Consider the following 15,540-nt stretch of genomic DNA (forward strand, 5'->3'; position numbering starts at 1 on the left):
CCTCTGCCTCCCAGGTTCAGGTGATTCTCAGTCCTCAGCCCACCCAGTAACTGGGATTACAGGTGCCTGCCACCTTGCCCAGCTAACTTTTGCATTTTTAGTAGAGATGGGGTTTCACCATGTTGACCAGGCTGGTCTCGAACTCCTGACCTCAAGTGATCTGCCCACTTTGGCCTCTGATCTGCCCAAAGTGTTGGGATTACAGATGTGAGCCATTGCACCTGGCACACTAGTCCTTTATTAATTTGGCACGAAGCACCAATTTTAGGTGGAAAATTGTATTTTGCATCAGGGATGTTTGCTATTTATGGGGTGTTGCCAATCTGTTATGTTGGTCACTAGAAAGAACTGCCTGTAGCCATGGAGAGGAGCTAATACTGCATAGGAAAAACTGCTTGATTAATAGTTAGGGTGGCCCGCCGCGGAGGTCAGGGGTCGAGGTTCGGGTCGCGGGGCCGAGGGAAGAGCGGGCAGGCAGGAGGCGCCGGCGCCAGACGCGGAGGGAAAGAGCTACGAGAGAGGCCGCGGAGCCAGCGACGACCGACCCAGCTGAGCCGCCGCCGCCTCCCCATGGCGGCCGCCAAGGACACTCATGAGGACCATGATTCTTCCACTGAGAATGCAGACGAGTCCAACCATGATCCTCAGTTTGAGCCAATAGTTTCTCTTCCTGAGCAAGAAATTAAAACGCTGGAAGAAGATGAAGAGGAACTTTTTAAAATGCGGGCGAAACTGTTCCGGTTTGCCTCGGAGAACGACCTCCCAGAACGGAAGGAGCGAGGCACCGGCGATGTCAAGCTCCTGAAGCACAAGGAGAAGGGGACCATCCGCCTCCTCATGCGGCGGGACAAGACCCTGAAGATCTGTGCCAACCACTATATCACGCCGATGATGGAGCTGAAGCCCAATGCGGGTAGCGACCGTGCCTGGGTCTGGAACACCCATGCTGACTTCGCCGATGAGTGTCCCAAGCCAGAGTTGCTGGCCATCCGCTTCCTGAATGCTGAGAATGCACAGAAATTCAAAACAAAGTTTGAAGAATGCAGGAAAGAGATCGAAGACAGAGAAAAGGAAGGATCAGGCAAAAACGATCATGCTGAAAAAGTGGCGGAAAAGCTAGAAACTCTCTCGGTGAAGGAGACCAAGGAGGATGCGGAGGAGAAGCAATAAATCGTCTTATTTTATTTCCTTTTCCTCTTTCCTTTCCTTTTTTAAAAAAATTTTGGCCGGGCGTGGTGGCTCAAGCCTGTAATCCCAGCACTTTGGGAGGCCGAGGCGGGTGGATCACGAGGTCGAGAGATCGAGACCATCCTGGTCAACAAGGTGAAACCCCGTCTCTACTAAAAATACAAAAAATTAGCTGGGCATGGTGGCGCGTGCCTGTAATCCCAGCTACTCAGGAGGCTGAGGCAGGAGAATTGCCTGAACCCAGGAGGCGGAGGTTGCGGTGAGCCGAGATCGCGCCATTGCTCTCCAGCCTGGGTAACAAGAGCGAAACTCCGTCTCAAAAAAAAAAAAAGAAAGAAAGAAAAAAGAAAAATTTTACCCTGCCCCTCTTTTTCGGTTTGTTTTTATTCTGTTTCGTTTTTACAAGGGACGTTATATAAAGAACTGAATTCAACATTCAGGTTGTTTTTTTTTTTTCTAAGTTTTTGCCCTATTGAAGATGACTTCAGAAAATCCATTCCCCAGTCATGAAAATGTACTGTGCTAACTTTCTTTTCCATAGTGGAAACACTTATTTATAGTCATCAGAAATAGTGAATAAAAAACACGTTTGGAACCTGGACCAGACAGAAAAAAAAAAAAAAAAAAATAGGGTGACCTAAATCTGGTTCAGCTTTTGTTTCTTCATGTAAAGGACCTTGGAAGAAGCCCTCACTCACCGTACAGTAGAAAGGATAAGGGCAAAGATCCCCCTTGAACTGCCAGTTTGTACCTTATTTTCATTATTTGTGAAACAGGGATAATGGTACCTACCTTAATGTATTAGTTTTCCTTGGCTGATGAAACAAGTTACCGCAAACTTGCTGACTTAAACCAAAAATTTATACTCTTACAGTTCTGGAGGCCAGAAACCCAAAATCAGTTTCACTGGGTTCAAAACAGTGCGCATTATAGGGCTGTCCCATAGGCTAGGGGTGAATCTTTATTTCAGGGGTACATGTGCAGGATGTGAAGGTTTGTTACACAGGTAAATGTATGCCATGGTGGTTTGCTGCACAGATCATCCCATCACCTAAGTATTAAGTCCAGCATCTATTAGCTCTTCTTGATGCTCCCTGCTCCGCCTCCTCCCTCCCAACCCCAGGCCCCAGTGTGTGCTTGCTTGTCTCTTTGTTTCGGGTGGCTGCTGGCATCCTTGGGTTGTGGCTGCCATACTTCAGTCTCTGCTACCATGGCTACATCTTCTCTCTCTACCTCCCTTTTATGATTTCATGAGGATACTGTGATTCCATTTAGTGTCTGTCTTAAGATTCCAGGATAACTTTCATCTCAAAATCCTTAACTTAATCTGCAAAGACCCTGTTTCCATATAAGGTTACATTTAGAGGTTGTAGGGATTAGGGTCTGATATTACTGGAGGCAGTTATTTAGCCGATTACACTCAGGGTTGTTTTAAGGAGGAAATCTAATGCTGGCAGAGGGCTGAGCACAGGCCACTGACAGCAGAGAGTATTGGGCAAATAGACTAAAAAGAGGTCTCTAACAACGCCTCTCATAGAGCTGCCGCAAGGTTCAAAGCACAGGTATATCACTTGCAAGAGAATAGGAGAGATTAAAGAATGAAGTAAAAGCTGAGGTCTGTTAACACCCCCTCTCCCGCCGCCAGGATCTGCAAACCTTTTCCGCAGGAACCTTAAATTCCTCCAATCGCATTTCCACCGCCTCTAGGCAGGATTTCCCAGGTGTTCGCCCAGTCTTCTCCGAGACACGCCCCTCTCTCGCCCCGCCCACCTGATTAGGCTTCTCTTGCCCTCAGCGCGCAGGAAGCATCTGGGACTTCGGGGTCAGTCCATTATAATGCCTGACAAATCCTTGCCAGTTCTATCCAATTATATCTCTCCTACAAGCTTTTAAGCTATTAGTCCCACAGAAATAAATTTACTCAGATAGATAATGGCCAGATGAGTGTTTTTAGATTAAAACGAGAGCAGAAACTGTTGGCGGCAGAATGGCGATATTCAAGACAGCTCTCATAAGAAGAGCCGGGTCCTACACCCTTCCCTGGGGAGCCCGGGCCAGCTCGCCGCGCAGGCGCAGTGAGTTTGACTCGCCATGCCGACTGTCAGCGTGAAGCGTGATCTGCTCTTCCAAGCCCTGGGCCGCACCTACAGTGAGTGCCGGCCCTGTACATTGGGCCCTACTCCTCTTCTCGGAGGCTGGGTCTCCTTCCGAAAGGGCATTGTGGCGACATTCATGCCTTCCTGAAGGTTTTGGCCCCGGGCGGCCGGGCTTTACACAGGAGGGATGATGATGGTGGCTGTCCGGCTGGGCTGTGGTAGCCTCGGAACCGGCATCGCAGCGGTGCCATTGCATCACCTGCGTGTGTCTGGCTCGCCGTGTCATTCATTCAGTGATCTGCCATCGAGTGCCTACAACGTACCTGGCACCGACGTCTAAGCCAGGAAATAGAACGGGAAGGAAACCCGGGGCTGCATCCCAAGCGTAGCCAGTTCAGTGCAATAAGAGTGCTGTGCGAACTCGGGGGTAGGAGGAGAGAGGTTTGTGCAGCAGAGTGGAGAATGACATTCCTTCTGTCTTCGTTTTATGAATGTTTCCTGAGCTCCTGTTATGTGTCAGGCACTGTTCTAAGAGCTTAGGACTAGAGCTGTGCACATGACACATCAGGTCCACATTCTGTCTGATGGAGGCAGACAATTAACCAGCACATTAATAAAATGATTTCGGATAATGTTAAATGTCATCAAGGAAAGAAAAGGTGTTGTGCCAAGAGCAGCCTTAGATAGGGTGGTAACATTTGATTTGAGACCTGAATGAGGAGTATTCGGTGGGTGTAGGCTTCATTCTACATTTCATCTCTTATTCGGTTCTAAAAAACACAACCATTGGAAAAAAGGAGGGAGATAATAAGTACAGTTATCAGTTACCACACAGCTGTAGCAGCTGCCCAAACCCATAATTTTTAGCTTATATAAAGGCTGTATAGCAAATGGTTTGTGAGAACTGTTTTTTTGTTTTTAGGGCTCAGTGTGATAACAAAGGCCTAATCGGTTTAATGACAGCCACCGCTTCCTAGAATATATTACTGTTATCGTGAAAAGAAAGGCTTTTTTGTTTTCATATTTATTTTATTTTTGAGACAGAGTTTCACTCTTGTTGCCCAGGCTGGAGTGCAGTGGCATGATCTCCACTCACCGTAACCTCCATCTCCCAGGTTCAAGCACTTGCCACCACTCCTGGCTATTTTTTTGTATTTTTAGTGGAGACAAGGTTTCACCATGTTGGCCAGACTGGTCTCGAACTCCTGACCTCAGGTGATCCACCCGCCTCAGCCTCCCAAAGTGCTAGGATTACAGGTGTGAAGCACTGTGTCTTGCCTAAAGCTGTTTAAAAATCTTTCCAAAGTGTGTACTTTAAGGTAGTACCTAGTCTTAATGTGACATTCTCTGCAAGTTTTGCCATAAATCCCTGAAAGTAAAGGAAATACAAGGGTATTGCATTACTCTTACACTTTGTACTTGGCTCTATTTCCCTAATTGCTTATATATATATATATATATATATATATGCTTATATATATATATGCTTATATATATATATGCTTATATATATATGCTTATATATATATGCTTATATATATATAGGCTTATATATATATGCTTATATATATATAGGCTTATATATATATGCTTATATATATAGGCTTATATATATATAGGCTTATATATATATGCTTATATATATATAGGCTTATATATATATGCTTATATATATATGCTTATATATATGCTTATATATATATATGCTTATATATATATGCTTATATATATATGCTTATATATATGCTTATATATATGCTTATATATATATGCATATATATATGCTTATATATATGCATATATATATGCTTATATATATATGCTTATATATATATGCTTATATATATATGCTTATATATATATATATATATTTTTTTTTTTTTTTTTTGAGACGGAGTTTCGCTCTTGTTACCCAGGCTGGAGTGCAGTGGCGCAATCTTGGCTGACCGCACCCTCCGCCTCCTGGGTTCAGGCAATTCTCCTGCCTCAGCCTCCTGAGCAGCTGGGACAACAGGCATGCACCACCATGCCCAGCTAATTTTTGTATTTTAGTAAAGACGGGGTTTCACCATGTTGACCAGGATGGTCTCGATCTCTTGACCTCGTGATCCACCCACCTCGGCCTCCCAAAGTGCTGGGATTACAAGTGTGAGCCACTGTGCCCGGCTAATATTTGTATTTCTTAATTGCCCTTCTAAACCGTATTCTCACTAATGGGATGTGGTACAGGTTGATAATCCCTTATCCAAAATGCTTGAGACCAGAAGTGTCTTGGAATTTGGATTTTGGGATATTTGCCTAATTGTAATGAGATATTTTGGGGTTGGTACCCAAGTCTAAACATGAAATGGATTTATATTTCATATATACCTTATATACATAGCTTGAAGTTAATTTTATGGAATACTTTAAATAATTTTTTTGTGTATGAAACAAAGTTTTGACTGTGTTTTGACAAGTCACATGGAGTCAGGTGTGGAATTTTCCACTTGTGGCATTCTGTCTGCACTTAAAGGTTTTGGGTTTCAGAGCACGTTGGATTTTAGATTTTTAGATTAAGAATGCTCAATCTGTATACCTGAATTGCATAAGATGGTAGGTGGTAAATATTTGTTCAAAACATCTATAATTAGTTCCCATCCCAGTCTCCCATTTCTAGGAAAGTAAGAAATAATCCAAGTTCTTAAAAATGGTAAGATTTATCATCTATTTACTGTCATTTGATTTTTTTTTTTTTTTGATGTTTTAACATATTCTGTCCCCTTCCCTTTTTTTTTTTTTTTTCCATATTGTTAGTGATCAGTTAAGATTGAGTTTCTCACAAATATGTGTTTGTTAGCTACTCGGTCTTTACCAGGTACATGGCTCATGCTTGTAATCCCAGCACTTTGGGAGGACGAGGTGGGCAGACTGCTTGAGCCCAGGAGTTGGAGACCAGACTGGGCAACACGGCAAAACCCTATCTCTACAAATATAGCTGGATGTGGTGGTGTTTACCTGTAGTCCCAGCTACTCCGGAGGTGGTGGCCAGAGAATCATTTGAACCTAGAGGGTCACCCAGGAGGTCAAGGCTGTAGTGAGCAGTGATCAAGCCACTGTACTCCAGCCTGGGCCATAAAGTGGATGCTGTTTAAAAAAACAAATTCAGAAAGATTGATGTTATTTATTGAGATGTACTTTACAGGGATCAGAAACAATATTCCTCATTAGTTTACATGTATTCTGTTCTTTCTTGAAACTTAACTGAGTTGAGGTCAGAACTGGAAAAGCATGTTCAGCAAAACGGGGTTTCCAAGTAATATGGATACATCTTGTTTCTTACCCTTTTTTTTTCAGTCTTCCTCTTTTTTTTTCTTGTTTTCAGATAACGTCTCACTCACACTTTTTAAATCCACATTCTCTCTTTTTAGTCCCTCCAAGAGTTGCTTTCTAAGTGAAATTCCGTTGTTTCTACCAGTCCTGACCTTCCTTTTCACCACCTCTTTGCTTAACAAGTGTACATCTCCTTCAAGCCTTTTGCCATTTTGGTTATTTTGCTTGTCTGACTCCTTTGGAGCAGTTTTGTCTCCTCAGTCTACCTTTTCAATGGACTTTCTGTGTAGGTGGTTTCCTCTTGCAGCTCCATTTCTTGTTAACTGATTTATTATCACTGCTCTTCCATTATAGTCCTGTTCTGGCTTCATGTAATGACTGGCAATAATGTCAGGGCCCTCTGTGCATATCACACACACCCCTAAGGTATGGTTACTTGATGTGTCATTTTGTTGGAGGAAATTACTAATCACGATTTTATTGTTGGTTTTTCTTTGTATCTAGACCCGTTGAAATACAGCTGAAAGGAATAAAACATGGTAATTAGGATCCAGCATATTTTAATAGCTCTGTACCATTTCGTTATTTATTACTGCATACTACATTATCCCAAAATTTAGCATCTGAAAGCAACTATCATTTGTTATTTCTGAGGGTCAGGAATTGAGGATTGACTTAGCTGGGTGGTTTTTTGCTCTGGATCTGTTACTAGATTGAGGTCGAAGTGTTTGCCAGATTCGTAGTCATCTCAAGGCCTAACTGGGTCTGCAGAAACTGCTTTCAGGTTCATTCAAGTGGTTGTTGGCAAGCCTCAGTTCCTTGGTGATTTTTGGCCAGAGGCTTTGGTTCTTCCCACCTTATTTTCTCTATAGGACTACTTAGAGTATGTTAGCTTGTTTGCCCCAGATGGAGAGGTCTGAGAGAGTATTTATGTAAGAAAGAGTGCTCAAGATAGAGTGCCTGTTTTCAGTAACAGCTCAGAAGTGATATACTAGCCCTTCTCATATTCTCTTGGTCATAGACCAATCCTAGCACAATATGGAAGGGAATTATACAAGGGTGTGAATATCAGGAGGCCAGTATTATTGGAGGCCATCTTGGAGGCTGACTGCCGCCATTCCCCTCTAACCTCCACTGATTCAGGTTCCTCCCATGTGCAAAATATACTCACCCTCTCCCAAGGCCCTCAGAAGTGCCATCCCATTACAGCAGCAGCTCACAAATCTAGAATCTCATCATCTCAATCAGGACCAGATGTGGATATGGCTCCTTGGGTGTAGTTCCTTCAGTATCGCTTCTTTAGCACAAGTCACTCTTGCCCCAGGAGACTTGAGAGACCAGTCTTCTGCCTCACGTATACCTGACATACAGCGGTGGGATGGGCATAGGATAACTACTGCAGACCTTTCTTTTCAAAAGAGTGGAAATAGAAGACACAAAGAAGTCATTGGTCCATGTCAATTCTGAAGTCAAGTGGCAAATGTTGGATGTTCTTGGTTAGGTCTGAAGGCCTGGGATAATTCTCCATGGCTGTCTGCCCTGCCCTGCAGGCTCTTGGTTCCACCCCTCTGAGTGATCTCTAGAAAGCATGTGCTTTACAGCTGGTTAGTTTTCTCAGTCTACTTACTGGTAATAGAATTTTAAGAGTTCAAAGAATTAATTTGATCCTATTTCTATCCCTTTCAATTCTAGCTGGCAATGCTTCTGCATATGTATTTCTTCTAAAAGCTTTGTGGGTCTTTGGTGCATTTTACTGGCATCCATTTTGTTAGTCAAAAGCCACACCACCTACACATCTCTGAAATATATTGAGTTTCTGCTGATAACAGTGCTGTTAATTAAGCTCTATTGTGTGATTAATTGGATTTGTGAGGCACATTCTTTGTAATTCTTTATAGCAACCCTTTGTTTGAAGGATTAGTGCCTTTGATCTTTCTGAGTCTTAAGATTTTACAGTCATACCCTTGATTTTTATCTTTGGACCATGTTTTCCTGGCAGTGCCTTGAATTTGGTCTTTGCTCAGAAGTTATTTCTTAATTTTAGCATTGTTTCACATCTGGAGAAGATGAGAGTTTTTAAAATCCTCAACATCCTGGCTCCTTTTTGTTTAATAGCCCTTCTTTTAGCTTATCTCTTTTTTTTACGTAAGCCGAAGAAAAACCCAGGTGGCACTTTGAACACTGGTTGGAGATCTTAGTTACATTGCTCCATTGATTTTTTTCACAGTCCACATAACTGCAGGGAATGGTGTTGCTAAACTTTCTGCCTCTATTTAACCAGGATTCCTCCTCTTCCACTTTCTGATAACATTACCTCACTTTCCTCCACGCCCTCACTTGTATCCTTATCAAAGACTATGAGGTTTCTTTTAACATTTTCAAGGCCTGTTAGGTTTTTATTTATACTCCTCAAAGCCCACTGCTTGGTTCCAAAACCATTTCCATGTTTTTCATTTTTGTTACGGCAGCGCCCCACATCCAGGGACTAAAGTCTGTATTAGTAATGTATTGCTATATAACAAGTTAATCCGAAGTATTAGTAGTTTGTTGCTATATAACAAATTATCCCAATACTTAGGAGTGTAGAACAACAAGCCTTTATTATTTCACAGAATTTTTGAGAGACAGGAATCGGGGAGTGGCTTAGGTGGGTGGTTCTGGCTTTGGGTCTCACCGTGTTGCAGTCTAGGTATCGGCCGTGGTTGCTGTCATCTCAAGGCTTGGCTGGGCTGGAGAATCTGCTTCGAAACTCACTCAAGTGGTTGCTGCAGACCTGGGTTCACACAAGAGCATGAATACCAGGAGGCAGGGATCATCTTGGAGGCTGGGTACCTGTTATAATTTGCTGTAGTTAATGATACCCCACCTACTCTTTCCTCCAAACCCGAGATCTGGGAGTCATCCTAGACTCCTTCTACAAACTCCCTCTTTCTTCCCCCATCATTCGGCCAGTGAGCCTTATGCATTCCCTCTTTAACGTTTTTCATATTAATCCCTTGTTCCTTATTCTTGCTGCTGCTGCTTTAAATGAAGCCTTCACTATATCTCATCTGTACTATTGCAGTAGACTCCCTGTTCTAATCCATCCTCTCTTCTGTGAACAGTTTTTAAAATGCAGATCTAATCATGTTTTTGCCTAACTGAAAAATCCCTTCAGTTTAATTCTCCATTGCCTGCTGGTAAAACAGAGGGCAAATTGTTAGTTGACCTCTTTGTCCTTGTTCCGTCATATCTTCTTCAGACTTAAACTTTAGGTTTCATCCGTGTTGAACACTTAAGAGTTTCCAAGTTTGCCATGCTGTTTCACTCCCCACAATCCCTAATGAACTCATCCTTTCTGTGAAGGTTTAGCTGACCCTAAGTGGAACTGATTACTTCTTTTGCGCTAGCCCTCTACTTTGTACTCAACACAGTCATATTTATTTACATATCTGGCTTCTTTACTAAGTAAGGAAGCAGTTAAGGCAAAAATTGTGTTTTATTTATCTTTGTAACCCCGGTACCTAGGACAGTGCCTGGAATAGGTGGGTATTCAGTATGTAGTTGTTAAATTGAATTGAAATTTAGTGTCTGAATCAGGAATATTAAGACCAGTTTTCACTAGAATATACTGCTAATGATGTTTTGTGTTCAATTTTTGGTCATGTGAGAACCCTGAAAATGCTAAACGGTAGAATACGATGTTAAAATAAGGAAGATAACTTATTTTATTAATTGCTAATAAACTATTAATGATTATAGACTCACTGTGTCTCAGGGTCCTATGCCAGGTCCATTTTATGCATTATCATTTAAATCTTTCCAATAGTACCATGCCATAAATAGCTGTGAAATACCCTTTTATAGATGAGGCATCTATAATGTTTACACGAGATTCCAAGAAAGTTTACATAAGGTGCTAAACTCTCAGATCTCATAAGTGGGATAGAATTCAAACTCTGATTGGCATGGCTTCAAAGCTAAAAGTGTCAGGCCACCTCAGAGAATTTTACATGATAGGTCTTATGTGACATTTTGTTGGGGTGGTCTGTGATTTGGAGCCTACTTTGTATCTGATCTCTAACAGTTTTTTTTTTTTTTTTTCTATATACTTGCAAACTTCTCAGTGCAGGTAACTTAAACCACAGTTGATATTAGTGTAGATTAATTAAGCTTTTAATAGTTTTTCTTTTTTTATTGGCCCAGCTTTTATTTAATTAATTAATTTATTTATTTATTCATTGGGCCAGAGTTTCACTTTTGTCGCCCAGGCTGGAGTGCAATGGCGTGATCTCGGCTTACTCCAACCTCCGCCTCCTAGGTTCAAGCAATTTTCCTGTCTCAGCCTTCCGAGTAGCTGGGATTACAGGCGTGTACCACCACGCCTGGCTAATTTTGTATTTTTAGTAGGGATGAGGTTTCACCGTGTTGGCCAAGCTGATTTCAAACTCTACCTACCTTGGCCTCCCAAAGTGCTGGGATTACAGGTGTGAGCCACCGCGCATGTCAGCCACTACTCCTGGCCTGTTTGTTTTTAAATGATGATATGTAATACCTGGTATTTAGTAGTATGGTTGGTGTAAGGGAATTAGAAATAATAATAAGAAAATACAGTTTGTATGTAGTTTTCACTTATGCTGAACAGAGTAAAATTAACCATCTCCTTTTTTATTTTCCTAGCTAATGAAGAATTTGATGAACTATGTTTTGAATTTGGTCTGGAACTTGATGAAATTGTATGTATCGGATATTTGTTTATTTTTCAATGATTGTGTGCATAAGCTTATTTTTCAGGGCTGTACTATATTTCATCTTCGTTACCTTATAGTCAGACTAAGATGGTAACATCTGTGGACCATGATGATTTCTTTGTTCTGAGGGTGAAGCTCCAGTTCTGTTTGTTGCCTTGACTAAAATCTCAAAAGGGTTTCATGCCTTATTCTGTCTATAATCACTATGTTATCAGGCTCATGCTGTGGAAATGGATAGAACGTGTTAGATAACTCCAATATGAAAGTAAGCCCCCTCCTTGGGCAAATTCATCACAGAAAGGGACCAAAAGGGAGTAGAAATGTTCCTTCAACCAGAGATGCACTGTCTCCTTCACCTCCAGCGCCCCCTCCTTCAGCCCCTCTTTGCCCCCACCACCTTCCTCCATTCCTCTTTAACCAGTATTAATACATTACTATATTTATCGATCTTGTAAAACGAGCTCATAATTTTTGAAGACTAGCTTATAAAAATGATGAAGCATTTTCTTTGACTTTTGATGGTATAGTGATTAAAATATTTAAAAAAATCAAGTCTGGACTATACATTTTAATATTGTCTATTAAAGACATTATACTTTAATTTAAGTGACACTTTTCTGGTAGTTAGTATTTTTTTTTTTTCTAAGCCTTCTATTTCTTCACCTATTCAGTGTTTTTAACAACACTGTCTTAGGTATGAAGTTAAAAAATCTTTAAGCTAAAATACTGTACATTATCTTACCTTATTTTTCCTGCTGCCTTACTAATGTTACAGAAAGATCATCTTGATACTAATTAATATTTGTATACTTGAGAAATTGGCTGAGATTTCTGTAGTTTATAAGTTGCTATTAGTAATTTTGCTGCACCTCAGAATTATGTTTGAGGTTATGTGATATCTAAGAGTACTGGACTGGATATTAGATATTTGATTTCTAGTTCTAACATTTACTAGCTTTGTAACAAAGACAATTACTTTGCCTTTCTGGATCTTACAGTCCAGACTGGTCTCTCTGGGCCTCCTTTTCATTTGTGAAATAAGAGGTTTGTATTATATGATCTTTATTTTTTTTTTTTTTCTGGCTCTGAAATTTATGTGGTTTTTGATTTCTGTAAGATTTTTGTCAGGTAGCACTGACAAGCTCAGTCTTTACATATGATCATTGTATGAGTTGAGACGCTGAAACTGAAAGAAGATATAAGCTTCTGTGTCTTTTTTTTTTGCAAAGGAATTAGATTCTTTTTTTTTTTTTTTTTTTAACAATAGTTCCTCCTTATCCACAGTTTTTTTGTTTCCACAGTTTTAGTTACCTGCAGCAAACTGTGGTTTGAAAATAGGTGACTATAGTACAATAAGAAATTCTGAGACAGACTACATTCATATAACTCTTATTATAGTATATTATAATTGTTCTATTTTATTATTAACAAATCTCTTACTGTGCCTAATTTATAAATGAAACTTTTTCATAGGTATGTATGTATAGGAAGAAACAAGGCATATTTAAGGTTTAGTCCATACTTAAGGTTTAACCTATTCCAGGTTTCAGGCATCCACTGGGGAGCTTGAAACATATCCCTTGTGGATAAGGGGATACTGTTGAAAAATGAATGCAGATACCTTTTTTGCTGGTTATTATATTATCTTTCCTGTGTTTAGGTCCCTCCTGAGATCTGCCATCTCCCATGAGGTGACTCAGCTTTCTTCACTAAAAACCAGTAATTTTTTTTTTTTTTTGAGACGGAGTTTCGCTCTTGTTACCCAGGCTGGAGTGCAATGGCGCGATCTCGGCTCACCGCAACCTCCGCCTCCTGGGTTCAGGCAATTCTCCTGCCTCAGCCTCCTGAGTAGCTGGGATTACAGGCACGCGCCACCATGCCCAGCTAATTTTTTGTATTTTTAGTAGAGACGGGGTTTCACCATGTTGACCAGGATGGTCTCGATCTCTTGACCTTGTGATCCACCCGCCTCGGCCTCCCAAAGTGCTGGGATTACAGGCTTGAGCCACCGCGCCCAGAAATTTTATTGACCCCATTGATTGAACGTTGTTTAAACTCAAGTTCTTCCTCCTCTTTTTTTGCCTTTCTCTATCCCCTTCTCTTTTCTCCCCCTTTTTCCTTCTCCTCCTCTTCATTCTCTTCTTTTCCATATTCCCTAATTTAAAAAATTTGCCTCCTGAGTTTGAGATGCCCGAGGTAGAGGTTTTCTGGGGGCCAGCAGCACCGTGCACAGCCCTAGCATTGCATAGACTCCTGTGGTTCCTCGGGTGGGACTTTGGCACATAATACTCAGTGGCCAGAAGTGAATTCCGCTGCATACTGTGCAAATGTGCATGTAATTATTAATTTGGGCAAGAATTTGACCTACTTATGGCAGTGGGAGGGCATCATGTAAAACAAAAATCATTACATATTTTGATAGAAATCCATTTTTAGCAGGTTGTTGTTGGTGGAAATAGTAGGAATTCTGGTTAAGTGGAGTTTCCAGGTAATTAAAGGGTAACATTTACAATTGGAATACAACTCTTAAGCATTTTGAATGAAAGTTTCTGAAATATATTTGCAGTTCCGTGCTTTAGTAAACATAAGGGATAGAATGTAACTTTTCTGCAGTGGTTATGTTGAGGAGAATCTGTTACTCTGCTATAGCCTAGTGGTTGAGATCGTCTGGACTCTTTGCCTCTGTGTTAACCATGATTCTAGTGGTGGTTCTTTTGTCATCTCCCTCTTGGTTGCCTTCATCCTGCTGCACTATCCCTTTGCCATCACGAGTTTGCTTCCCATCGTACCTATTATCCCTTCTGATTTTTCACCAGTTTCTGATGGTCTCTGAATGTCTTTTGTTTTTATATTGTCCCTCACATTCTCATTTGTACTTGGGTGCCCACAGGATTTAGGTTTTAGAGTCATCGTATAAGAAGTTGTGTTTCTTTTATTTAGTGAATTATCTTTCTTTTCCCCCTTTGACACTTTTATTGTTGTTACTTTGTGTTCTTAGTGGTGTTTTCATTTTCTTTTAGGTTGAGATGGGAAAAGTCGTTCTGTAAAAGGCCAGATTGTAAATATTAGGCTTTGTAGGCTCTGTAGTCTCTGTTACAACTCAGCTGTTGTAGTTTCTAAGTAGCAGCGAATGGAGCCGTCTGTGTTCCAGCAAATCTTTATTTACAAAAACAAGTATCAGGTATGATTTGGCCAGGGAGCCGTTGCTTGCTGACCCTTGTTTAGATGGATTTCTGCTGTTCTGGGGTGACTGAGGATGCTAGATATCTGAACTCAGTTAAAATTGAAGTATTTTTCTGACTTCTATGATTATAAAACTTAATATTTTCATGTTGTTTTTGTCATGGATATAATAATCCCGTGTTCTTGTTGCAGAAAATATGTATAATGTAGTTACTGCTTTATAGGGCTGACAACTTTTACTTTTAAAAAGAGTTTAATTTTATCATTACATTTTGGCTTGTTATAGACATCTGAGAAGGAAATAATAAGTAAGGAACAAGGTAGTGTAAAGGCAGCGGGAGCCTCTGATGTTGTTCTTTACAAAATTGACGTCCCTGCCAATAGATATGATCTCCTGTGTCTGGAAGGATTGGTTCGAGGACTTCAGGTCTTCAAAGAAAGGTAAGGAAATGTGTTCCTTAAAGACTTTGGTAAGTTGGATTTTCTTTTTTTTCCTTGTCATTATCAGCAGCCACGTTTACATTTCTAGGAAAAAACTTGTACAGGCACACAGCTCTCAATAGAGGGTTGACTTGAGGATAAAATTCACATAGCTTGTAGCCTTTTGAAAATTTCCATGAAAATTTGAGATATAGCTATCCATTTTTTGGGAGCGTATTTTAAAACTGGTGGTTAATGCTTTTATGGCTTCTTAAAAAATTCTTTAGCAGGTTTGTGTGATTTCTCAATCAATTAGTTCCGTGATCTGATTGGAGTGCGTAGTTCACTTGATGTGTTAAAAAGGTTGAGAGGAAAAGGAGAGATAGCAATCCCTTTAATTTATGAGTTCTGAGGAAGCTCAGGAGTGAAGCCCCTAACTGGAAAACCAAAGATCTTATGACAGCTCCATGATACCGAGCAAGTTAGTTGGGCTCTCTCGTTTCAGTTTCCTAATCCGTAATGAAGCAGATTTATAAGGCCCCTTTCAGCTTCTCGTTTAATAAAGATAGAGGGGCTGGACGTGGTGGCTCGTGCCCGTAATCCCAGCACTT

General features: G+C 40.8%; 2 protein-coding genes across 2 annotated transcripts in view; both read left to right on the top strand.

The window, feature by feature from the left end:
• Positions 1-536: 536 nt before the first annotated feature.
• LOC101042250 (ran-specific GTPase-activating protein) lies at positions 537-1,184 on the top strand. Its single transcript, XM_003925482.4, has one exon. The coding sequence runs from the start codon at positions 571-573 to the stop codon at positions 1,168-1,170; it is 600 nt and encodes a 199-aa protein (XP_003925531.1). The 5' UTR covers positions 537-570; the 3' UTR covers positions 1,171-1,184.
• A 2,056-nt stretch (positions 1,185-3,240) lies between these two features.
• Positions 3,241-15,540, top strand: part of FARSB (phenylalanyl-tRNA synthetase subunit beta) — a 78,718-nt gene continuing 66,418 nt past the window's right edge. The window contains exons 1-3 of the mRNA XM_039469791.2: positions 3,241-3,337; positions 11,256-11,311; positions 14,796-14,950. Of these exons, the coding sequence (XP_039325725.1) occupies positions 3,280-3,337; positions 11,256-11,311; positions 14,796-14,950 (269 nt within the window). The 5' untranslated portion in view covers positions 3,241-3,279. The remainder of the gene's footprint in view (positions 3,338-11,255; positions 11,312-14,795; positions 14,951-15,540) is intronic.

This window comes from Saimiri boliviensis, chromosome 5 (genome assembly GCF_048565385.1).
Source record: "Saimiri boliviensis isolate mSaiBol1 chromosome 5, mSaiBol1.pri, whole genome shotgun sequence".
NCBI classification, from domain to species: domain Eukaryota; kingdom Metazoa; phylum Chordata; class Mammalia; order Primates; family Cebidae; genus Saimiri; species Saimiri boliviensis.

Coding starts and splice junctions, on each gene's coding strand:
- LOC101042250 (XM_003925482.4), top strand. CDS start 571: ATGGCGGCCGCCAAGGACACTCATGAGGACCATGATTCTTCCACTGAG.